This window comes from Carcharhinus amblyrhynchos, chromosome 23 (genome assembly GCF_965287045.1).
Source record: "Carcharhinus amblyrhynchos chromosome 23, sCarAmb.v2.hapA, whole genome shotgun sequence".
NCBI classification, from domain to species: Eukaryota; Metazoa; Chordata; class Chondrichthyes; order Carcharhiniformes; family Carcharhinidae; genus Carcharhinus; species Carcharhinus amblyrhynchos.
Window position 1 is genome coordinate 45,949,353 of NC_137346.1, and position 26,552 is coordinate 45,975,904.

At 39.6% G+C, this 26,552-nt stretch overlaps 1 protein-coding gene across 5 annotated transcripts in view; it reads right to left on the minus strand.

The window, feature by feature from the left end:
- cux1a (cut-like homeobox 1a) overlaps positions 1-26,552 on the minus strand; it is a 507,476-nt gene that overhangs the window by 100,543 nt on the left and 380,381 nt on the right. For 3 of the 5 annotated variants that reach the window (XM_080211030.1, XM_080211031.1, XM_080211028.1), the window contains exons 14-17: positions 24,086-24,182; positions 22,751-23,422; positions 13,664-13,729; positions 194-295 (exon numbers count right to left, since the gene is read on the minus strand). In XM_080211030.1, the coding sequence (XP_080067156.1) occupies positions 194-295; positions 13,664-13,729; positions 22,751-23,422; positions 24,086-24,182 (937 nt within the window). The remainder of the gene's footprint in view (positions 1-193; positions 296-13,663; positions 13,730-22,750; positions 23,423-24,085; positions 24,183-26,552) is intronic. The other 2 variants (XM_080211032.1, XM_080211029.1) reach the window with 1 other exon arrangement.

Consider the following 26,552-nt stretch of genomic DNA (forward strand, 5'->3'; position numbering starts at 1 on the left):
AGGTTCATTGGTTTGTGTCACAATATGGAAGTTGTTGATGTTATATCCCACTTTGGTTTTGAGTATAGAATGCAATTGCTTCATGCAAAAACTGCAGTTTCAGCACAAGATGTCTCACCTCCAATTATTGAAGCGAACAACGCAATTCCACCGGAAGTCTGCTCCTATTTATCTGTGCTTTCACTTTACTCACCATTTTTTTGCACCTGTAGTTCTCTCTTGGCCTGTTCCAGAATAGATTTGATGGCTTCATCAGAGCCTGTCTCAGGGGTTCTAATCCGTGTTGTGATATTGCCTGGAGACATAAAAAATGCAAATTAACACTGAAGAAAGGCTTATATCCAGCAGAAATGTATTTACAGTACACGAGAGTAAACAGGTATTTATAATCTCAAGTATTAAATAACTCATGAAAGATATTTTGTCCATTACTCGAACTGCATTAACCTCTGATTATGCACTCACTACTACCATCCTTAGTCACCTTGGGTCAACTTAAAATTATCCAGAAGTCAACTGAAGGTATTTTCTGTATTTTTCTCAGTTTGGTTAGCGATAGCAATCTTTTCAACGGCCCCTAACAAAAATTCAAATGTCTACATCTGACAACCTGGCAAATGAAGTGTGACAAATATAATGTTTGTGTCATTTGCAACATAGGGAATGGTAATACCAAGCAAAGGATTTGCAGGTCTGTGTGGGGGAGTGGGTCTGTGCGTGCACAGGAGTGGGTGTGTATGCATATGCGGGAGTGCGTGTGTGTGCGTGCGCGCGCAAGCGGATGCACACTGGAGCGGGCATGTGCATGGGAGCAGCCACAGGCATATGTGTGTGTGGGACTGGGTACGTGTGCAGGAGTGGGTGGGGGCAGGTGTGTGTGCGGGAGTGGGGGTGCACGCAGGAGTGCGGATGTGCGCGCGAGTGGGCAGGTGTGTGCATGTCTGTGTGGGAGTGGGTATGTGTGGGAATATCTGTGTGTGATGGCTAAAAAAGAGCGGGAGACTTAAAATACACATTATAGACCATTCAACACATCTTCTGTATGTCACTGATTATTGCTCCACGTGTCTCCTTATACTCAGCTTCATTTCAGACCTGGCAGGAAATCGGAGGGAGGGGGATGGGTGTCCCAGGGTTGGCAGCACCAGTCTGTAATTATTCAACAGATGCTGCAAACATTCATTAAATGTTTTGTACTTAGCTTTATGAAGTGAAGCTCTGCATTCTCTCTATCTTCCCTGCTCTACATATGTTCCCCATTCCATAACTTTGTTACGATTCTGTCTGCCTTATAGGTATCAGTAATGAGTCAGTTACCATTTTCTAACTATCAACACCAATTATGTAATACAAAGGAGCTAATTAGAGGCTCTCTCTTACTTTTCATGATTGAACGGATTTGAATTTTAAACACTAAAGGTGAGGAAAGGCATGCGATTTGCTTTATCTCTCAGGTTTTAAGTGATGTTTATTGTGCATATAATTGAACACCAACGAGGGTGACTATAGTTAGCTAATCAGCTGAGTTGAAGCCATTTCTCTCTCTCCCACACATATGCAGCTATTTTTAAATATTCTATAAATTTTGCATAAATAAAGTTTTTGAAATTTGTTCTCCGGCTTTAATTTGAAAGACAATCTAAAATGTGTAAGGTGCAAGAAGACAGGACGACATGACTTGGATTCAACAATGATTAAGTCTATGACCTGGCTACAACAGTTATTGAGACCATTAAAAGACACCAAATTGCAATGCTGTTATGAAATGTTTAAAATGTTATTTTGTGTACATTATTCACTTTAATTGATTGAATTTCACGGTGGGATTTGAACCCATGTCCTCAGAACATTACAGTAAGAAGTCTCATAACACCAGGTTAAAGTCCAACAGGTTTATTTGATAGCAAAAGCTACTAGCTTTTGGAGCACTGCCCCTTCATCAGGTGAGTGGGAGTTCTATTCACAAACAGGGCATATAAACACGAATTCAATTTACAAAATAATAGTTGGAATGCAAATCTTTACAGGGAATCAATTCTTAAAGGTACAGGTAATGTGAATGGAGAGACCTTTAAGCACAGGTTAAAGCTCTCTTTAAAGCACAGATTATTGTCTCCAGACAGGACAGTTAGTGAGATTTTGCAAACTCAGGCAAGTTGTGGGGGTTACAGATAGTGCGACGTGAACCCCAGAGCATTACCCCAGGCTCTCTGGATTACTATCTTGTGAAATTACCACCACCAGCATTATATGCTCTGTCTGAGGCCAGAACTCTCCATTCACCTGACGAAGAGTTTAACCTCGAAAGCTTGTGAGTTTACTATCAAATAAATCGGTTGGACTTAAACCTGGTGTTGTCAGACTTCTTACAAAGAGAGCCACATGGAATGGCTTTGAGACAAACAATGCCTGGAACAGTGTGTTTAAAAGTTGGCTTTGGTTTTGCTTTGAGGAGAAAGCGGAGGACCAACTGCTTGTGAGAAGACAGAAAACTTTTTGCAGCCTAGAAGCAGTTCACAGGCTGCTCCTAAATTTCTCTATGTATTGGGATTAAGTATCTGCGAGTGCTCCTCAAGCCTACATGAAAAGTGGTAAAATGAGAAGAGTCATTGACTGTTTCACAGATGAGCTGTAAGATCCCACCTATACGCCAGATGTCATTGCAAGGACTATTTTTTTTCCCCCTTGAACCACTGACTTTTAACCTTTGGCAGAATTCCACTCTTTTGGGGTGTGTATCTGACTGACTTAGGGTATCTCGAAAGAGGAATTATTATATTTTCGTATTCCATAGTAGAGGTTAATAAGCTTTGCCTTTCCATTTGACAAAATAAACCAGTAGATTTGTTGTTCATTGAAAGAATCCTGGTTGAAGTCTCTTTTATTCTGGGTAACAGTAGCGAAAATCAATTATTGCTCATTTTGGTGAGTGAATCAAACTTTAAACTAACGGTGAGAGCTGTGGAGCAATGGGGCTAATCAAACTGCACACGCCTCCCATCTTGGTTGTAACACTTTGCACAATCAAGACTTGTGTGGGTCACCAGATGAAGCAGGGTTCAAGGGCACAGAGATAGTGGAACAGACATGCAAACGTAATTCAGTCACTTTATTATCTAGTGTAACAGTAAACATTGCAGTATTTTGGGAATCAGAATAATGGATTGTGTTAAAACTTCAGGGATTCTCTCCAATACAGACAGAACAGGATATTGACAACAGACTGCCGCCACTGGTGGAAGGGTGTAATTACAGTGTGACCAGTTTACAGAGGAATATGTAACAGAAATATTTTATGTCCACAGGTAAGGATGTGGAAGCTATTGAAAGGGTGTAGAGGAGATTTACAATGTTGTTGCCTGGATTGGGTGGCATGCCTTATGAAGATAGGTTGAGGGAGTAGGTCTTTTCTCCCTGGAGAGACGAAGGTTGAGAGGTGACCTGAAAGAGGTTTATAACTTGTGGGCCGAAGGGCCTGTTTGTGCTGTAGTGTTCTATGTTCTATGTAAAATTAATCCAAATATCGAATCTTTTGCTGGATAAAGACATTGGCTTGTTATAAAATTCTAATTGTAAACAATGGGACTGTGTTTGTCCAAATAGGCATGCTTTTTATGACTAAATTAACTATTTTTAAAAACTTAAGCCAATTGTCCAGTTTGCTTTCACTATTTTTCTTTCTCTTGCTTTGTTTGCAATTGAATGGTAAATAAAAACTGCAGCACTGGTGTTATTACTACCACCCAGCATGCTAGAGTCACTCTCCTTGCTTCTTTCTCCCTCGCCCACTCATTCTCTCTCTTCATCTTTCTACCTCTCTCATCTCTCACTCGCTATTTAAACTTTACCTGAATAGACTAAAAGATGCTTTTGGAGGCTGAGAAGAAGGATCTTTGCAGAATACAACTACTGCAGTCTAGGAAACTGTGCAAACATTCCTGCTGGAATTTTACTGTCCCTCCTCCCATTGGAATTGTGGAAAGGTCTGTTGACCTGGGGCAGGATTTTACAGTTTCAGGACAGAGACTAAAATCCTGCCCTCAGACTCTGGGATCTGCCTACAGCCTGCAGTGCAACAGCTCTGGGTGAAAATATCAAGCCTAGATTTTTGAGAGAAAACACAGGGCTTTCAGATTAAAAACTATTAATGAAGTTACTCAATGAAACAAAAGGAAATTTTATGGTTGGACTTAATCATCTTATTCTGAAAAATGTAATTTTTGAATGCCTGTCTTAATTTCGTAACCTCCTTTTGGTCATATAGACATTTCAAGTGTTGGGACAGTTCATAAATAGTTGACTATCAATACACTAGGGGGAGAAAGTGTTATGTTTTCTGTTCATATTGTTCTTCCCCTCCCCATTTTAACCAAGTAAAAGAAGTGCTATTCACCTTGTTCCTCAAGGAGAGCCATCATTCCATGTTCCTTTCAGCCCTCAATCCCTCTGCAATGTGAGTGACTGCAGTCCTCTCATAGTATTTCCATTCACTCCTAAGCAAGTCACTCATCAAGCCAGACTAGAAGCTTTCCAGGAAAGTAAATACTCAACTGGTGAAAGTCTTTCCAAGTTCAGGTGCCTTCCAGACACTGGCTCCCACTGAAGTGAACACAATAGAGGCGAGTCTTTTTCACACCACAACAGGTTAAGATCTGGAATACACTGTCTGAGAGCGTAATGGTGGCAGATTCAATTAAGGCAGCTTCAATCGAAGCAAAGGGGAATTGGATCATTATTTGAAAAGCAGAAATGGCTGCAGAGAGAAAGCAGGAAATTGACACTAGATGATTTGCTCTTGCTAAGGTCCAGCATGAATAGGTTGGGCTCAACAGCCTCTTCTGTGCTGTAACCATTCTATGATTCTATAGCAGCTATGCAAGTAATATGACCCATCCTGTAACATACATCAGGCAGAGGGGAAAGAAAGAGATGAAGTGGTGGTCCTTCAGATGGCAACATTGCCAGTTCCTGAATTTTAAAAGTAAATAAATATACAAAATACCCAAAGTAATTTGCAGAAATATGCAGGAGGTTACACGGAACAGAATAATATAAAACCAAGAATACTTTTTCCATTCCGTGGCCCTGACCAAACAAATTCAGCCTCATTCAAACCAGGGCTGGAAAGCCCATTTGAAATCAGTATCTGTACTACTGACATTGTTAATATTTTTTAAAAGTACCTTTCACAATGTGCCCGAACATCTGCGGCCCTGTTTACTATGCAAAGCACTGGAGTGTTATATACTCACCCCAAAACAATAACAAGCAACAATACATCTGATGTACAACTTATAGCTCACTGCAGGTTTTTAATGACTGCATTGTGCACTGATGCAACTCAACAGGCAATTATCACAAACAGGTGCAAAACTTCAAATACAGTTGCAAACAGAATGGCATTTTACAGTAATTAAAACAGAATTGCATAACTCTAGATCAACCTCTGATTTCTCAATTCAACCATTTGTCTTACTGCTTTTTAAATGTTTCTGGGTGAAGTTGTGTCCTTATTCCCTTTCCTATCACCTATCAGACAGGAAAGAACTGCCCTGTAACCACAAGCATCTCAGGAGTCAACAGGACAGTTCAATAGATGATCCTGTCCACGCAGAGTCCCAGCACCACTGGGTTGCCAATGATCAATTTCCTAATCCATGGATGAATTCAGCCAGCTGCACACCAATCAAATCCCTAAGTCAATTGCCCCATCTGCTTCTCCCTTCAACCAACTGCATCTCAGAATATTAACCAGTCAAATCCCAGAGCCATCTCTGCATTCTCATTTCTAATTATTATGGACACAAAAAGAACCATACAAAAAAAGTCTCTGACATACTGACATCCTGTCTCACCTCACCTAAAAATAACTTCTGCACTGCCCATTCTTGTCCCTTCCCAACACAAAATGAATAACTTCATTCTTGGATGAATACATCTCTGCTAGCAGACAGAAGCAAGCCCTCTGTTTCTTACTTGTCTGTACTCTTAACACCCGGAATCCTCTGATACATGCACTACAGATCAGAAACACACGCATGTGCTGAGTTTTCTTGTTCCTTCCATCCGTTCCTCAAATTTCCACACTGTTACCCGTTTGCTCCTTGACTTGCTTCATTAGCCAAGTGCAAGCCTGAACTAGTTTCATGTCACTCCCCAGAAAGAAAACCTGATCCAAGGGTTTAACAGAACTTGCTACTCTATCCCAAGCAAATAACACAAATGGAAACAAAACTATAGAGCAAACTGTGGTGGACCACATATTGAAAACAAAATAACAAAGGTAGATCAGAAGCTGCAGATCCGAGATTGTTTTAATCTTCCTATCGATGTTTCTTCTCATTGGGATGGAGGGTTCTTCACTGTATTTTGCACTGATTTAATTTAAAAACACTAAAACCACTGCTTTTTTTTTTAGGAACAGTAAGCAAAATTTCCTCTCTTTACAGTGCAGGACCCAAAATGAGGAAGCCATAGAGAGGTGTGGTGTGAGGTGCCTCAGCTTCCCTGTGCCATGTGGAGCACTGCTCTGCTGAAAAAGAGGTCTAATGAACAGGAGGAGAAAGGCAGAGGCAGAAAAAATAGGCCAGCAGAAGAGAGGAAGAGCAATTTTCCACCATCTTCTGTCCAACAGCTCAGGAGATAAACTAAAACTGACTAGGCTGTAACACTAAGATACTAATATGAGCTGGGTTTGGTGTGATGTTGGTGAAAAGGTGATAAAATCGTTGTGGTCTAAATGTACCTTATAATCCATGTTTGGTGGATTTCTTCACATTACAATATTGGATAAGTAGCTATGTAAGATTCATTTTGTTTTGTACACATTATGGATCAAGCACACAGCAAGTAATTCTTTACTGGAAACAACTAAAATTAACAAAGCATTGCAGCTATTTAACAATTGACAGCATGGATGTACTTCTGTGACCTCAATATTAAGAGGACACTTCATGAACATGGTTTTGATATTAATAAAGATGACAAGTTTTGCATGCCTGAAAGTGCCTCTGAAACATGCCTCGGGCATGCCGGGGACTTCAATGAACAATTCTTTTTAATGCTCGAGGCTTTGGTTCCAAGTCATTTGAACAGGCACCTATGTGATTCTTTGCATCCTTCTCCCAAGGGCTGCTCTGCTGTGAGCCCACTGAGAGAGCTGTTGTGCATATATACTTCCACCAACTATCAATATTCTCCTGGCACGGAACGTTCTGTTGTCACGAACCACTCCATCACACAGACCCATTGACGACAGACAAAACTCACTACAACCGAGGAAGCCTGATGTATAATGACAAGCAGCCCTGGGACTCTTGTAGGGAAGCCTAATCTATATCTACCAGCAATGAGCTCCATCCAAAGTCACAAATACTGGCTGACCTCCAATAACTCCCATTCTGGTAATTAATCTGTCAGTCAGCTGCTGGTTATAAGAGCAGCTCACTCCTGCACACCCCAACAAACCCACTAAATAGAACTTGTGCTGGGGACTTGAATTTTTCTTATAAAATAATTCTCAATGCTTACTCCCTGCTTTTAAATCTCTCTGCACTGCAAATACTTTCCAGGTGTTGTTGAGTGTCTACCAGTGCAATGGGACACCATGCCAACATCTGCACCAGTAAGATATGTGTTCATGCTGGCACATACCACATACACTTCTTCAATAAAGTACAAGCAGCTAATTCCATCAGACTGAGTGCTTGGCACATGAAAAAACATTGCAGTAGGACCTGTATTCACCTGTGTCAACACACTGCTCTAACCAACAATTTGCTTTTCCAAATTTCAGTTGCCCTGATCCAACCTCAGTCACTCCATGAATTAATAAACTGCCCTCTTCCCCTTTCATTTCTTTGCTCACTACCTCCCCATGTGTCAATTACGTCAATTTGATCTCTCACAGTGAGTATTAGCAGGCTATTCACCCACAGGGGCCCCAGCAACGTACGTTCTCCAGAAGGGTCACTAGATACTGATAGGATACAGAAATATTTTCCGAACTCACAGTAACTGTAACTAATTCAAATGGCCCTAGTGTGGCTTCAACCTGCTGAGAGAAGCCAGCTCAGTATAGGAATTGTATCAGGAGTCACTCTGGGAGACCAATCTGGTGAGAACTGCAATAGTATCTCTCAGAAATTAGCCACTAAGGACCTTATTTTTCTTTTTCACTAATGAAGAAGTTGCAGACGATTATATAAAGGATGTATGCAGAGGTTCCAACAATTTCTGACTGTACAGCTTATATTGTACCTTTAGGCACCTTAAGCAGCCTCTCTCAGAGTTAAATGAAAGGTAAAACTAGAACCCAGTTTAAGCATACTGATGATGTGGTTTAAATGAAAATCACATCTACACCAAAGATACAACAACGGCACATGTATCAAAGAACAAAGAACAGTACAGCACAGTAATGGACCCTTCTGTATACATTATCACCAAAACAAAAATATTGGTCAAACATACTGATGTGTTTAATGTGCAAATCTGAGCTGAGCTTATTTAATAGGCCTTGGTTTCAAAGAAATTTAGTGTCAGATGTTAGAAAACAAAAAACATGTTGCAATACAGATTTACACTGAGAAAGGATCATAACTGTGTCCCATTAAATAGAATTACAGTGCTGCTAACAACAGTATATCTAAATTAAACGTGTCAGAAATGAAAATTGAATGCAATGAGTCACATCAAATCATGTCAAATAAAAAGAAGCAACAAGAAATCAATATGAGCTCATGTCACTTGAGAGATGATAGGGATAGAATGTTGTGTATCTCATATGTCACATTACTATCATCTCAGTTTTCTTTGGTTTCAGTAATGTGGATTGCCATTTTATGCTATGACAGGGTTTTCTTTAAAAATATGTCAATTGTTAAAGTGCATTTTATGAGATTACAGTTGTTATTTCGACAGATGATTGAAACGTCTCAAACTATCCAAACTAGCTCCAATATAATGAAAATTACCAGCAATTTTCTGCTGGGGGGTGGGGTGGGGGGGGGAGCGGTGGGGGTTGTTTCTTCACTCTCAACTTCATTACCAACTTTAATACCAGTGGGCTGACGAATGGCAGATGGAGTTCAATTCAGACAAATGCGAGGTGGCACATTTTGGTACATTGAACCAGGGCAGGACTTACTCAGTTAATGGTAGGGTGCTGGGGAGAGTTACAGAACAAAGAGATCTAGGGGTACATGTTCATAGCTCCTTGAAAGTGGAGTCACAGGTGGACAGAGTGGTGAAGGCGGCATTCAGCATACTTGGTTTCATTGATCAGAACATTGAACACAGGAGATGGGGTGTCTTGTTGAAGTTGTACAAGACAACACTTGGAATACTGTGTGCAATTCTGGTCACCCTATTATAGAAAGAATATTATGAAACTAGAAAGAGTGCAGAAAAGATTTACTAGGATGCTACTGGGACTTGATGGATTGAGTTATAAGGAGAGGCTGGATAGACTGGGACTTTTTTCTCTGGAGTGTAGGAGGCTGAGGGGTGATCTTATAGAGGTCCAGAAAATAATGAGGGGCACAGATCAGCTAGATAGTCAATATCTTTTTCCAAAGGTAGGGGAGTCTAAAACTCGAGGGCATAGGTTTAAGGTGAGAGGGGAGAGATACAAAAGGGTCCAGAGGGGTAATTTTTTTTTACACAGAGGGTGGTGGGTGCCTGGAACAAGGTGCCAGAGGTAGTAGTAGAGGCGGATACAATGCTGTCTTTTAAAAAGCATTTAGATCGTTACATGGGTACGATGGGTATAGACGGATACGGGCCAAATGCTGGCAACTGGAATTAGCTTTGGGATGAAAAAGAAAGGGCGGCATGGACAAGTTGGACTGAAGGGCTTGTTTCCATGCTGTAAACCTCTATGACTCTATTTAAGATTGCACTATTTCACAACTATACTTAGTCTTCCAACTTGCAGTTTGCACAAATTACTACTCATCACTGCTTTCAACTGTACACCATCTTTGCCAAGCCCATAGAACCCTGTTCCTCAGAGCAATGATTTTTCATTACTGGCTTAATCTCATGCATTCCAACAGCTGAGATCTCCTGTGGTCACAAGTCTCTGCACATGCCCTCGGTTCCTCAGAAACAGTCTTATTCCCATTCCATGCTTGTCCAATCCATATTTTTATTAGTATGACCCCTTTCAATGGACCTCCCACTCTCCTTATCTCTGTATTGTCAGCTCCCTTCCAACCTTCAAAAGCCTTCTGCAAAGCACTCTATTTTCTCTGTACCTAGGAAATTTTATAAGCGTGTGAACATTACGATTAATAAAAAGGTGCTGGGCCTGCTGAAGGTAATACTCTTCAAATACATCCTTGTAATATAAAGTGACCAATGTGGCTCCACCGACACAAAACATGGTCATATTCACAGGGATTTTAGTGACTTTAGCCACATTATTTTGTTGAAATAAAAACTAAAATTATCTCATAGATGTGGAAGTATCTTTTCAGCTAAAAAAGACCATCTTGCCAATAAGAATCACGACATCTTGCTGCCCTGAAGTCCTCATGTGGGCAGGAAAGCAGAACTCCTGTCATCTGATTATTCATGGCTTATCATCATTATCTTGGAGGAGGAATATTTTGTAAGGTAATTTTCTGGCCATCTTTTCCTACTTCATCCCTCTCAATGACGGGCACTGCTATGCCTGTAAGCATTCCATCTAAGATTCCAAATAAGAATTGGTGAAAGTCACTGTAAGAGACAACTGGAAACTCTAGGTCGCCAATTTTTGTTTTGTTAGGTAAGGTTCTGTTGTGTTGTTTTCAGCACAACATTATGATGACTGTAATGGGTTTAACCAACATTCTATGCAATTTGGCAGGATGCATGCATACGTCTACAACGTAATTGGTGCAAGACACAAGGGAAGTAAACATGTCAATGGAATTAATATGAGGCACTGCACAGAACAGGTGGCCGATCTGGCATTGCCCATTCTGCGTCACATCAGCAACAGATTTCTACCTCATGAATCCTTACCAATCCTATTATACAACAGCTCTAAAAGAGCACAAGTGAAAATTACAAACATATATCCTGTAACAACGTAAGCTTCACTATTTGTAAATTTTACCCATTCACTCTGACAGCTTATTTATTTCATCCTGAATATAGCACTCTACAACTGCCTTGTCTATAGCGTGATCAATTCCAATTCCCATGTCAAATTTTTTTTAATGAACTATGTCACAGTAGAGCTGGCAAAAATAACAGCAAAGGCACCAGTTAAGGTACGCAAGCAATGCATTTCCCTGAAATTCTAGCTCAACAACAATCAGTCAATTTCAGTAACTATAACTTGCACTTTACACATTTTTGGAACATCACAAAGCATTTCACAGACACGTTATTTCTGAGGTATAATCGCAACCATTTATCTAAAAATGTGGCAACCAATGGGTTAAGAAAGAATGTTGCTGAATCCCCTAGATTAGGTTAAAGTATGAACACATAACTAATTTGACTTGGATAAAATCACAAACTGGTCACCCTACCCAAGTTACAACCTTTTTCAAAAAAGGAAGGATTTTACTGCAACTAAAAATATATCCAGTAACTTAGTCAGAAATAGGTTTAAAATAAATACAACTTGGAGCTTTCTAAAAATATCACATGGCCTTCATAGGGTTAAATTCTCCATTTCATTCCATCTCATCAATCTAACAGGGTGATCATGCAGCTAACCAGAATGTATTAAAACATCTTAATTACCCAAGTTATACAATCAATATTTTACTTGACCAAGCTGCTGTATGTAGTCAGAAACTATTGGGTCATAGGAACTTCAGCTGATGAACAAAACTTGAGACAACCTGTGGATCAGCTAACAAAGCAGATTCCAGTCTTCTGAATATCCCCAGGTAACAGATCACAGAAGTAATTCAAGCCATAAGCTTCACTAAATTACAACTGTTAATTTATGTCAGTCATCACTTAAAGCTGCAATGCTTTTTAAATCAAATTTGTTGAAGTACACTTATTGCTCTCTGAACAACTTAATTTTGCTCCAGATTGCAAGGTAAAACATGCACCTTCCACTGTGTGCAGTTTGACTGTGGATGTGGTCTAATTAGAACCGGTGGATGTGGTTTATTTAGGCTTCGTAAAGCTTTTGACAAAGTCTCACGTGGCAGATTATTATGTAAAGTTAAAGTAAATGGGATTGGAGGTAGTGCCTTGAGATGAAAGCTGGTTAGCAGATAGGAAGCAAAGGGTTGGCATAAATGGACCCTTTTCTAATTGACAGGCAGGGACTAATGGGGTACCACAGGGACCTGTGCTAGGACCCCAACTGTTCACATATATTAATGATTTGGAAGGGGGAACTAGATGTATTAACTCCAAATTTGCAGATGATACAAAGTTTGATGGGAGTGTGAACTGTGAGGAGGATGCAGAGATGCTTTCATGTGATTTGGACAAGGTGTGTGTATGAACATATGCTTGGCAGATGCAATACAAAGTGAATGAATGAAAGACTAACCACTTCAGTAGCAAACATAGAAAGGAAGATTATTACTTGAATGGGTGTAAATTGAGAGGTGAATACTCAACGAGACTTTGGTATCCTTGTGCATCTGTCACTGAAAATAAGCACACAAGTACAACAGGCAGTAAAGAAGGCAAATGGTATGTTGGCCTTCATAGCAAGTGGATTTGAGTATAGGATTAGGGATGTTCTACTGCAATTCTATTGCATTGGTGAGGTCACACCTGGAGTATTGTATGCAATTTTATTGCCTTTATCTGAGGAAGCACGTCTTTGCTATAGAGAGAGTACAAAGATTTACCAAGCTGATTCCTGGATGGCAATGAGAAGAGACTAAATCAGTTAGGATGAATTCATTGGCGTTTAGAAGCGTGAGAGGGGATCTCATAGAAACTTATAAAATTCTAAGAGGGTTTGATAGGGTAGATTCAGAAAGAATGTTACTGAAGTTGGAGGAGTCCAGAACCAGAGGTCATAGTTTGAGGATAAGGGGTAAACATTTTAGGACTGAGGTGAGGAGAAATTTGTTCACCCAAAAGTGGTGAGTCTGTGGAATTCACTACCACAGAAGGTAGTTGAGACCAAAACATTGTGTGATTTCAAGAAGAAATTAGATACAGCTCTAGGGGTTAAAGAATCAAGGGATATGGGAGGAAGGCAAGATATTGAATTTGATGATTGTTCATGATCAAAATGAATGGCAGAGCAGGCTTGAAGAGCCAAATGGCCTATCCTGCTTCCAGTTTCTATGTCAAAAAGACAAAAAGACACCTAATCTCCCAAGTAACCTCCCAGCAGCCAAGCTCTCTGAGTCACTTAAACTGCAGAGCAATCCTTTTCATTAAATTTACACAGTTACAAATGATAATCAAATTATTTAAAATAACCAACTTGCAATTAGGAATTTATTAAAATGCAGTTCGATGATAATAAGTGTGCTCAAAAATTGATTTAAATTATAAGCATTAAACCGTTGCTCATTGCAGCTTTAAGGAGTTAACGCCTTGAATTTTTATACTTACATTATCTGTTTTCCAGCAGATTCCAGGCCAGTATCAGACCACATAACTTGTGTTTTGTATATTTACTATGTTACATGAATCCTATTGGCTGTAATTAACAGAACATCCCAGGACCTACCTTCTGAACCATATCTTCGTTTCTTTACTTCCTGCAACACTCTTTGTATGTTCTGGCCTGGAACCTCTGTTAAAAAACAAGTTTTGATAAGAATAAAAAACAAGGGGGAGTGTTTTTGTCTTTTTACAGTGACCTAGCATGCTATACACTGGAGCACACAATATATACTGTCACTGATTTGTTTTAATGGATTGTGTTTCCGATGATGAGAAGGAAGGTGGGAAAGGGCAGTTGAGCTTCATGACAGAGATATCTTTATGATCCGCAGTGGCACAAAAATCATTTTAAAATAGCACTTGCACCAATAACCCTGATGTTGATGTTACATTCTGCACCCTCTCCTTTCCTTCTCTATGTATGATATGCTCCGTCTGTTTGGGCACAAGAAACAATACTTTTCACTGTATCCTAATACAAGTAACAATAATAAACAAATCAAATCAAATCAGTAGCCTCCTTATTCTCCAAACGATTACTTAATTTTCATAAGCCTTTATTCTGGTTGAAAATAGGAATTCAAGTGCCAGTAGGCAGCAAGTGGAGTATAATATGGTCAACTATGAAATTATCAAGTTTGAGAAGAGGAATGGAAAAGCAGATTTCTTTTTAAAGGTGTGACACTAGCAAACGTAGGTGTACAGGAGGATTGAGATGTGCTTGTACCTGAATCACGGATTGGTAGCATGTAGATAAAACAAGCCTTTAAGCAAGGCAAATGATCCATAAATATTTTGTATATTACAAAGGGGTTGGAGTACAAGAGTGAGGAGGTCTTGCTGAAATTACGTAGGGCTTTGGTTAGAACACACCTAGAGTACAAAGCACAGTTTTATTGCATCCCCCTTAAGAGGGGGATGCAATAAAGTCCACTATTGATTCCTGGGGTGAAGGGATTGGCCTACGAGAGCAGATTGAGTGCAATGGGCCTATACTGTCAAGAGTTTACAACAAGAGGTGGTTTCATTGAAACATGTACAATTTTTACAGGGCTTGGCAGGGTACTTTGTGAAAGTCTGTTTCCCCCTGGCTATAGAGTCAAAAGGGACTATGAATCTCAGAATATGAAGCCAGCTATTTAGAACTCATGAGAAATTTCTTAATTTGGAACACTCTTTGGAGTTCTCTGCCTCAGAGGGCTATTAATACTCAGTTTTTGAGTACATTCAAGATTTTTGTATAAAAGGTTTTTGAGGCTAAGGAATCAAGGAATATATGAGTTGGGTTGGAAAGTGGAGCTGCCATAAAAGTTTAGCCATTATCTCATTGAATGGTGGAGGAGGCTCAAGGGGCCACATGGCTGACTTCTGCTCCTATTTCTTGTTATATTGTGAAATTTATTGATATAACTAATTCAATGTATTACTACAGTAATGTGATATACCTGTATCCCATGACCTCTTTACAAATTTCTCCTACGTTTCCTGTGCACCATCAACCTAAACGCTTGCTCACTCTAACCGAAAGTAACATTTTTGCATTAATGATGTTTAATTTTCTGTGAAGATATTTTCTTTTATTATATACTTCTGGTCTGCTCTATACTGGCTATCTGCGCAGCACATTTATTACAAAAATTACATTTTAGATTATATAGACTATACGGCACAGAAACAGACCAATCACTCATCTATCTATGCTGGTGTTTGTGCCTGAACCTCCTATATCTTTTTTTTTCTAATTCTACCACTATAACCATTGATTCCCTCTCATTTAGATGCTTATCTAGCTTTCCCTTAAATTATCTACACCATCCACTTCAACTATTCCCTGTGATAGTGAGTTGCACATTCTCAGCACTTTCTGGGTAAAGAGGTTTCTTCTGAATTCCCTGTTGTATTTCTTGGGTGCCTCTAGTTATGCTTTTCCCCACAAGAGGAAACATTCTCCCCGCATCCACTCTATGAAAATGTTTTATCATTTTAAAGACCTGCATTTGGTCACTGTTCAGCCTTTTGTTCAAGAGAAGAGACCCAGCCTATCATTTCCTGGTCGGTATTCTCAAGCATTTCTGGTATTATTCTTATGAACCTTCTCTCCTGTGCTTCTATTTTATAACATGACAATTAGAACTGCACATAACAATCTAAATGTGGTCTAACACGTGTTTGATACAGTGTTAGCATAAATAACCCAACTTCTTAAGCCTAGTCCTCTAGAAATAAAACCTTTGCTTTTTTTTAAATTAATGGCCTTGCTAACCCGTGGGATAATTCTGTCATCAATGTATTTGTATTCAGATCCGTTTATTCCTCTGCCCTACCCAAAATTGCATCTAGTGCATAAGTCACCTCCATTGTCTACCTACCGAAATATACCAGTTAATATTTATCTAGGTTGCAGTTTGTTTTACAATTATTTGTTCATTCAACAAGTTTAACATTTCCCTGTAATTTGTTGCATTTTACAGGAAAATTTGAAGAACAAAATACGTCAATATTTGATAAGAACCGATTACAAAAACCTCATCAAGCACAACTGTATCCAAGATTAAACTGATAAAATGGTATCTTCGTAATGAGGAAGGGGAAGGCAACCTTTCTGCAAAAAACATGATGTTAAATAGCTAAGTTACAAAAACTACATTTAAAATTAGCTGCATTGACACTGATGATGAAATAAACAGATTTCTGAAAGATGAACTGGATAGGTGACATTTCTCAGACGCTTCTGGCTCCAGCACTCATGTTCTCTTAGTGAAAGAATGCCTTCTCAGATCACACAGCTCATTTCAATACTACCGGACAATATCATGACCTTAAATACACTCAGATTTAACAGTGCCTTTGTTAAATTTGGAACTTTTGTCTTTTCAATTCTGGATTTGTGCTATTCACAAACTTTGCTATAAACAATACCTTGTACTGGCTTTTAACAAGAAGAGCTCTAAACTCAGAAAAGCACAACAAATCCACCAGAAGTCTCACAACACCTTTTTATGAGGCAATGCGAAACTGATGTCCTTGACTATTAAACATAATGCTTCTCCACACAAATTTCAGGCTGCCAAGTTTGCACAGATGTGTGTGTTCTGAGAGACTATAAAGGAACATATCAAAGGTCATGTATTTACAAATTTAATCAATCGTTTATCTCTGTTCCAGTCGGGAGAACACAGAAAGAGCAGTGTCTAGTATTGATAAAGATGATTTAGTTGTGGCAATTGTTGCAGTACTAGGGATCTGGACTGCTTCCATCACAAGATCAATATTTAAAAACTACCCTGGTCGAGCTTTGCCTTGTCTTGTCTGTTTAAAATTTGCTTTCTCAGCTCCTTATAAAGTTTTTATTTAAAGTTTACCTCCCCATTAAAAAGTTTATAGCGCCACCTCATCTTATATTCAACCATCTTATCTGATGACACATTTCCAACTGCAACATTACAGCCTCTCCTTTTTTCACATGCCTACACACATGCAAACTTGCACCCTTTTTGTTTCCATTCCATAGTTTCAGAATTTTACAGTGCTCTTTTTATGTCAATGTCAAACTGAGAGATGTGGATCCAAGATGGCGCCAGAGCGAGGGGACTTCTCGCAAGCTGTGCCCAACATACCTTCCAATTCTATCCTCTACTCTCGTTCTATGCTTCTAAAACTTCATTCTAACTCTTTTAAACTCTCTAACAATGCTTTAATTCAATTTCTTTAGTTGATCTTTCTCTACACCCCAGTTATGATTGTAACACTACATTCTGCACTGTTTCCTTCTCTATGAATGGTATGCTTTGTCTGTATAACACGCAAGAAACAATAATTTTCACTGCATGTTAATACATGTAACAATAATAAATCAAATCAATATTTTACCTTCCCACTTTATTAATGGTTACACAACTACAGCTATCAATTGGAGTAACATTTTGAAAATGGACAGAAGAGAAATTGGAGAAAGGCAGGAAATAACCTAATGGGGGTGTGGATGTTAGGTTGTGAAGACGGATGCCAAGATGAGGTGGGATTTCAAAATGAGACAATTAATTGTAAAGCCAAGCAGCAGGATTGTTCTGCGCAGTTTGGGAGTGAAGCAGAATGGGGCCAAAACAGACTTACTACATATCTAAAATATGTGTTTATTTTTCCAGCGGAGAAATTATTCAGAGGTAAAGATCGGGTTCCAGAAAATTTGTTGAACAGATCCCATTTCCAGGTTAGTTTTAATCAGTGCCAGACAATACAAAACTGACAGGAATCAAAATGGTAACATGTACACCAGGAAGGCTGGAATTATGTACCAATCAGCAAGCTGTGTTCTTCTGTGCAAAGTTTTTTGACAATTGCGATTATAGAGAAGCATACCTTGAAAATAAAATCACCTGTACTAGTCCCTGTACTACAGTATTAGTCACAATATATTTAATATACTTAAGAATACGGCACATTTACAGCTCAATTTGGTGACAGGCAGTCAACAGAATATGGTATCTCAGCTTCCTACTTTATAAAATACATAGAAAACCACAAAAGCTGTACAACATAAAGCACTGTCAGAGAAAATACTAAAACCTGCTTTTTGCTCGGCACACATTACTCCTAAATACTTTCAGCAAATGTTCCTTCCTTGTACTGTTTGTCTTGCCAGGTTCCGACCACCGTGAGAGGTAACAAAGGAGATGCACCAGAATGATTCTAAGGATGAGGGAGTGCAGCTACAAGATCAGGTTGGAGAAGTTCCTTGGAGCAAAGGAGATTGAGGTGATATTTGATAGAGGTGTACAAGATTATAACAGGCTTGATAAAGTAGACAGAGCAAGGCTGTTCCCATTGGTTGGTTGTACAAAGTCTAGGGACACAGATTTAAGGTTTGAAGCAAGAGATACAGGAAAGATTTGAGAAAGAATCTTTCTTAAATATCTACTGGTAATGACCTGCAACCCACTGCCTATGAAAATGGAAAGAATCAATAATTTCCAAAGGAAATTGGCTGGACAATTGAGGGAAATAAATGTGCAGGACTACGGAACTGACTGGTTTCCTACAATGCCGTAATGGTTCAATTATTCTAATTTACCTGTTTTTTTTGCCTCTCCCAGAAGATCCCATGGTTTCTGGTGGGATGGAGAGTATATCTTGTAATTCACAAGATTTTACAATTGGGTGGGAAAGACCAGAGAGACTAGACTGGAGGATCTTCACGTGGCCATATTTTTTCATATGATTGTATTAGATCATAAAGGAAGGAAGTTTTACATTGAGAATTAATAGTGCTCTCGTTAGATTGCATCAATTGAACTGTGCTCCGTTTTGTGCACCACACTCAGCAGGGATATATTTGCCTTTGAAGCAATCCGACACACGTTCACCAAAATGATCCCAAAACCTGAATAGTTAGATAGATAGATCAGTACAGCATAGTATGGGCCTTTTGGCCCTCAATGTAGTGCCAAGCTATGTCCAAACCCAAGATCAAGCTATCCCACTCCCTATCATTCTGGTGTGCTCCACGTGCCTATCCAATAACCACTTGAAATTTCCTGAAGTGTCCAACTCCACAATCACAGCAGGCAGTGCATTCCACATCCCAACCACTCTCTGAGTAAAGAATCTACCTCAGACATCCCTCCTGTATCTCCCACCATGAACCTTATAGTTATGCCCCCTAGTAAAAGTTACATCCACCCGAGGAAATGCACGTCCACTCTATCTATCCCCCTCATCATCTTATAAACATCTATTAAGTCACCTCTCATCCTCCTCCACTCAAAAGGGAAAAGCCCCAGCTCCCAGTTGAGTTACAAGGATCGGTTGCATACACTAGACTTGTTTTCTATTAAGAGGTGATCTAATGGCAGAGACAGTGGCTGCTTAGATACAAAGCTGGCTGGGTGACAGGAAACAGGGAGCTGCGGTGAACAGCTGTTTTTTGGATATGAGGAAGATAAACAGTGGGTTCACCTGACTTCAATCAGGGGTCACTAGGATCAAAGGGCTTTGTGGAAAGGCTAGAGAATTCGCCAAGTTGATCTTACAGAGCAGGCATAGATATGAAGGGCTGAATGGTTTCCACCTTTACTGTTATGATTCTACAATTCCTGAAGATGTTGATCCGTTGCTGCCTCCTGTCCTCATTGGGTACATTACCTACAGGTCAATACTCAGAGCTTTGACAGCAAGCCTCGCTAAGTATTTTTCAGAGGATGGAGGACAGAGAAATGTTAACTAAGCCTGAACCTGCCTCATTCACATCCACTCTCCCTAATTTCCAATATTGGTTGTTGATTACCAATCAGGAGCAGGAACCCTGGCCATTTCCTGTTCCCAAACCAGGAATACTCAGGTCAACTACAGTGCTCTGCTGGAGACCAATTAACTCAGCACATTGGGACTGAATCTGTGATCTTAATAGTTTTGTGACTCGGATATATAAACTGAGCTACAGGAAGCTGACTTGCTGTGTTTAATGAAATGACTTTCAAATGGAGTATTACTGCAATACTATATTTCTGATAAATAAACCTGTGACTGACATATTTTGAATACCTTTAGTGGCAATGAGATCAGATCGTGGATGAGTTTGTTCTCAAATAAACATCAAACCCTGAGACATCAGCCACAGCTTATTACAGTAAAGACACACTCTTTCCACGAGAGTAAAAGTTTTCCATTTAATTTTGTAAATCTATTTCAAGGTGAGATGTACCTCAGCACCAGAAAAGGTCTTAGGTTGGTTGTGATGGGTGTGTTGAGTGCACAGTACAGTTAATTCAAATGCGCCAGGGAGGTTTGGGTAATATATATGGAGAGGATCTCAAAAGCTTGCAGTATTGAGAGGAAGTACAAAGCCAAAAGTCAACACTGCCATCTCTAAAGAAAACATCCATTCTGAAAATGTATTAAAATGACAATGCTGATGGATGGAAATAAAATATTTTGCAAACTAAAATCACATTGCAAGATCAATATAACAACCTAAAGACACAGTATTCCTTTTAGTAGCCCTATTAAGATTTTGAGTTGCCATGTTCAAAGTCAAATTTAATTTCTGAATCTGTCAGGGATTCTGTAAGCAGCAAGGTTTTTGGTTTTGATTTTTAAGTATGCAGTGCTCTCTTTCTGTAATAACACCAATTTTCATATGGTGTTCTTCCCTCAACCACAATAGCTGCTAACTCATGACTGGGAAGACGTCAAGCACATTTATGACATCTTATAAGTGAGCTTAAACAATTGTGGCTGAGTTCTGTAATGTACTTGTATCGGATTCAGTACAGCAGAGGTTCACTGGATTGGTTTCTACGATGAGATGTTTGTCCGATGCCAAGGCTAAGTAAATAGGATATCTATTCTTTGGAGATTAAAAAGGATGGGACAGGACCTTGTTGGAACATTCAAGATTCTGACTGGGTAGATACCGAGTTCCCCTAGCTGGGGAATCAAGTAAGAAGTCTCACAATACCAGGTTAAAGTCCAACAGTTTACTTGGTAATGCAAGCTTTTGGAGCACTGGCCCTTGATCAGGGGAGTGGGAGTTGTGTTCACGAACAGGGCAAATAGAACAAAGAACAAAGAAAATTACAGCACAAGAATAGGCCCTACGGCCCCCAAGCCTGCACCGACCATGCTGCTCCACTTAACAAAAACTTCCTATGCTTCTGGGCACCATTTCCCTCTATTCCCATCCTATTTATGTATTTGTCAAGACACCCCTTAAAAGTCACTACCGAATCCACTTCTCCTCCCTCCCCTGGCAACGAATTCCAGGCACCTACTACTCTCTGTGTAAAAAATCTGCCTCATACAACTCCTTTAAACTTTGCTCCTCGCACCTTAAACCTGTGCCCCCTAGTAACTGACTCTTCCACCCTGGGAAAAAGCTTCTGACTGTCCACTCTGTCCATGCCTGTCATAATCTTGTAGACTTCTATCAGGTCTCCCCTCAACCTCCAGTGAGAACAAACCTATATAAACACAAACTCAATTTACAAGATAATGGTTGGAATGCGAGTCTTTACAGGTAAAGGTACAGACAATGTGATGGAGAGAGGGTTAAGCACAGGTTATTGAAATGTGTATTGTCTCCAGCCAGGACAGTTAGTGAGATTTTGCAAGCCCAGGCAAACTGTGGGGGTTACAGATAGTGTGACATGAACCCAAAGATCCTGTTGAGACCATCCTCATGTGTGCGGAGTTTGGCTGTCAGTTTCTGCTTAGCGATTCTGTGTTGTTGTGTACTGTGAAGGCCACTAACTATCCTGGCTGGAGACATTACACACCTCTTCAACGTGTGCTTAACTCTCGCTTCACCCACACTGTAAGACTTTAAGACTTGATTACCTGTAAAGATTTGCATTCCAAACATTATCTTGTAAATTGAGTTTGTGTTTAAATATTCCCTATTTGATGAAGGGGCAGTGCTCCGAGAGCTTGTGTTACCCAATAAACCTGTTGGACTTTAACCTGATGTCGACAGACTTCTTACTGTGCTTACCCCAGTCTAATCTCCACATCATGGGAATCAAGAACATGGACACACAGTCTAAGGATAAGGGGAGGATCATTTAAAATTGAGATGAGGAGAAATTTCTTCACTCAAAGAATTCTGAGTCCTTGGAATTTGCTACCTTGGAGAGTTTGGATGCTCCATCATTGAATCTAAGGCTGAGAGAGACATATGTTTAGCTTCTCAGGAATCAAAGGATATATAAAGTGTGCGGAAAAGTGAAGTTGAAACTAAATATCAGCCATGTATGCACAGAATGACAGGGCATCCTTGAGGGGCTGGCTGTATGTTCTATTCCTGCTCCTATTTCTTATGTAACTCAATAAACATAGGAATCCTGGTCTTCATTGTCTATCTTCTCAGCCAATAGCTAGTGAGACTAATTGTTAGATCCACCCTGAGATCAGCTATCCCAGAATTGACCAGGGACCATCTTTCTGCATATGGTATAGTACCAAACCAGGCACTGCAGTTATTTACTGACCTACCAGGGGAACAGCCATAAAGAGGCGTGAGTAGTGTTTTCCTCTTCCTCCCTTATTTAGTACAGCCAATGTCAGAGTAATAGATGGCCCAAGAAAGACAGGACAACTGAAGGAATAATGTTTCTTTAAGATATTTAGAAGGAAGGAAGTTAAATCCATCACCCACCTCTTTGCCTGCCCTGGATGCTCCGCAGGGCCAGAATGTTCTGTTCATCGGACAGGAACTGCTTCATCTTGTGAAAAGGCTCCTTCCCTCGAACAGTCAGCTTATTCCATGGTTTGGGTCTGGCCAGTATCTCACTTACAGAGCCTTGAGACAACCCCAGTACATAATGTCCAAATATCCGTTGGCCAATATTGTGCTTGATCAGCTGCTCTTTAACTTGCCGTGCAATTTCTGCTGTGTCCAGCTCTTCGCCCTCAGATATGCTTCCAGCACTCTCTGACTGGCTGGGTGAAGGGATCATTCCATTTAGGTCAGAGCTCTGCTGGATGGGGCTTGGCGATGATATGGAATTTGTGCTGTAGGGACCTGTTGGAAAAAGCATGGTTGTGCTTCCCGCATCCTGCATTGCCTTGGTGTAGAAGGACTGCATTAGCTGCCGCTGAAGAAGTGAGTTAAGTGCAAATTTCCCTGCAGAGGCCAGGGGGAACGGGGAGCTTGTCAATGATGAGTTGAAAAAATCTTGACCTAAAACCGTCGGTGAGAATTGGTGCGTACCGTTAGCACTGGAAGCCTGCTCATTCGCGTTGCGCAGCAACTTAGAGGGAGGGGAAGATGGTGAGGTCGAAGGGCGCAGACTCTCAGGTCGGTCTTTCCCAATTCTCCCAGCTGACCCTACAAGAAAGGTCAAACACAATGCATTATGGGGGAGTGAAAAGTAAAACCATAAAAAAAAGCAAACTTTAGCCCAAAATTGCAGGTTTAAAAAGGGCTTTCAGCTGACACAACTGGTCAAATTTGAATATGCCAGACTAGCCCCCAAAGACAGATGTCATGCATTTGTTGTTTGTACCTTTCTTGTAAATGGCAGCCTGGAGAATCCCTGACAAGCATTTAAGCAGCCCATATCAAACATTTCCTTTGTCTAAGTGCCACTAACAGGCAATGTTTAACAGTTTAACAGATACAAAACTCTACCCAGAGAGATAGCTGCAGCAATACAAAACGACATTAATTACATTTAATTAAATACTGTAATCACTATTGAATATATACTCAGGCATAAACCAATGAGAAAAAACACAGCTTATATACCCAAATGCATCAAGATAAAATTCAGGCAAAATCTGGTCTTTTTTTAAAACGACTGTCTCCAAGGTCTGAAAGCTTCTTCCTATTACCCAGTCTGTACAAGTACACAAACACACAATTTAGTGCTTTAGAAGGGAGTAACACACATTAATCTTGTTGCCATGCGCTATTGCAGGCTTTGATCTCAGGATCTGTTTCTCACATTCCCCAAACACAGCAATATAAGCTGCAAACGCAAAGACCTACCACTAAGGTCACTGTTGGTGATACGCAGAGTTGCATTTTCAGATTGCAATGAGCGGTTCTTCTCCAGCAGAAGTACCTCTAGGGTTTTGGATGTGTCCTGATAAAACAACAGTCATGTAGTCAGATTTATTTAATGTTAAATGTGTGATATTTTATAGTTATCTTGCTTAATCAAGGATTCATTGAGAATCAAAATTAACGGCAGACATGTAGCCCAAGGCAACCTCTTTTAGTAGAGAAATCCTTTAAAGGCAGGCTGTTGTATTAAAGTGACTGGCAAATCATCTTGTTTATTGACAAACACAGGATGAAATAATGTAATTTATGTTGAAATGTGCATTATCTCATTATGAAGGAACTAATGCATAATCTCCTTTGACAGACAAAGGATAATTTTACAAAACAATCCTACATTTCTGCTCAAGCTTTCTGGCAAAGGAACAACATTTCTGCTCTCTTCCCTATTCCCGTTAAAAAATGGCTATTCTAACAATGTGCACAATACTCAGCAATGCAAACCACAGTGAGAATATGACAAGAAATGTTATCTTACAGTTCAAGAGGGGAAGACTTTTAACCCATTCCCAAGTAACCTTTGTATTGTCCTGTTGTAATCAAATACATTACATTCATACCCGAGGAAAGCTAATTTTTGTTTCCATCCCCAAAATCAGCCTCCAGCTAGGGTTGCTTTTACCTGAATCCTATTCACCAGCGAATGTGGCAGGGGAAGAAGGGGCTTACAGATTTGTGTGTGGGTAGGTAAGGGGTTTGTAATCCCACCATCAAAGGATTAACCTATTTTTACAGACATGACACAGAAAATCCAAAGTCCATGAAAGTTTGCAATCAATTCAAGCACCATCACGAATTTCAGATTTGGAAAAGGAAAAGGGTTAATGCAATTTGAATCAAAAAATTCAATCATGATTAAAAACTATTCGATTTAACATGAATTTTATGCTACATTTGATGACTGACATGCAAGATGATGGCTTTTATATTAAGAAATAAACTATCCAATGTAATATTATTGTAATGGCAAAATGCTATGCACTGTTTATACTGCATTATAAATTATGCATTAATGCAGAGGTTTACAAGAGCTTCCTACTTCTTTGATAAATTACTTTAAATATCAAGATGTTCTCTGTAAATTAACATACCTCATCAGCACTTTAAGTAGTTTCTTACTAATCATAAATCCTTAAAAATTGCACAAAAACCCCGAAGTCTGACCATGTAACAAAAGCTGTTGCTGTAATTTTAATGCTAGTAGGAAGAACAGTAAATGAGGATAACTAGAATCCCATGATCTAACTGTCTCCTAACCCACACTTCTCATCAACCTAGCTCAAGATGTATAACTCGTGTAACAAATTGACCCCCACAATCTAAAGATGCCAGTGCTTCCCAGATTCATGTCCCCAGACTAGCTCATATTTCCTTGAAATTCTGTTCAAAGCAATGAAAAAGCAGCTTACATTCTCAGTTTATGTTCTAGACATGTGAGAGGTAAAACAAAGAATTCATGTGTTCAGGTGCAAAAGATCAATCTGCAAAAATAGAACTTGTAAAGAAAATACAGCTTACCATTAGCATTTAAAGGCATAACATTCAACTTGAGGGGTTTATAATTCCCTCGTCAGTTTGACCTAGCATTTAAGTTAAGGAACACTCAAAGCTGAGTGATGAGCATATTCATATTGCACCTCGTTGAGTTATAGAAATACTACTGATAGGTACAAAGCATGTGTCAGTAATGGTACAGGTACTGCACATACAGGTGCCAGACATGTAAAGATAACCCTAAAGTTATGCTTTCAAATTAACTGGAAGGGAATTAGGTTTTTTTATAATAATCAATGTGCTACGTACAAATATATGTTCTGCAACTCAATACCAACTCCTTACGATTATGTGGTTTCTGTACAGCTTTCAAATGCACAACTGTTTATTAGATCAGTTTGCTGTAAATTTCCCAACCTTTCTCACACTAACATTACAGTCTTAGATATGATTGCAAATTACTCTAGTTACTGCAATAATGAATCAGTATTTTCCTTTTTTTAAGTACCCTTGCAAACAAGCAACTAAAATGTTAGAAAGTTATAGGCAAAACTCAAATTCAGCTGTAAGTTATATGACCGGTCATTAGAATGAATCACTGAATGGTTACAGCACAGGGACAAGGCCATTTGGTCCATCTTGTCCAAGTCAGGTCTCTGCAAGAGCAACTTGGCTAGTCCCATAGCCTGCCTACTCTCTAAAGATCTGCAAATATTCTCTCTTCAGATGCATCAAATTTTCATTTTGAACATGCCTCCACCATGCTCTCAAACAATACATTCCAGATTGTAACAATTCTTCTGACTAAAATCATTTTTCCTCATGCTGTTGTTGGTTCTTTTGCCAATCGCCTTCAATCAGTGTTCTCTGACTCTCAACCCTCCCATCAACGGGAGCT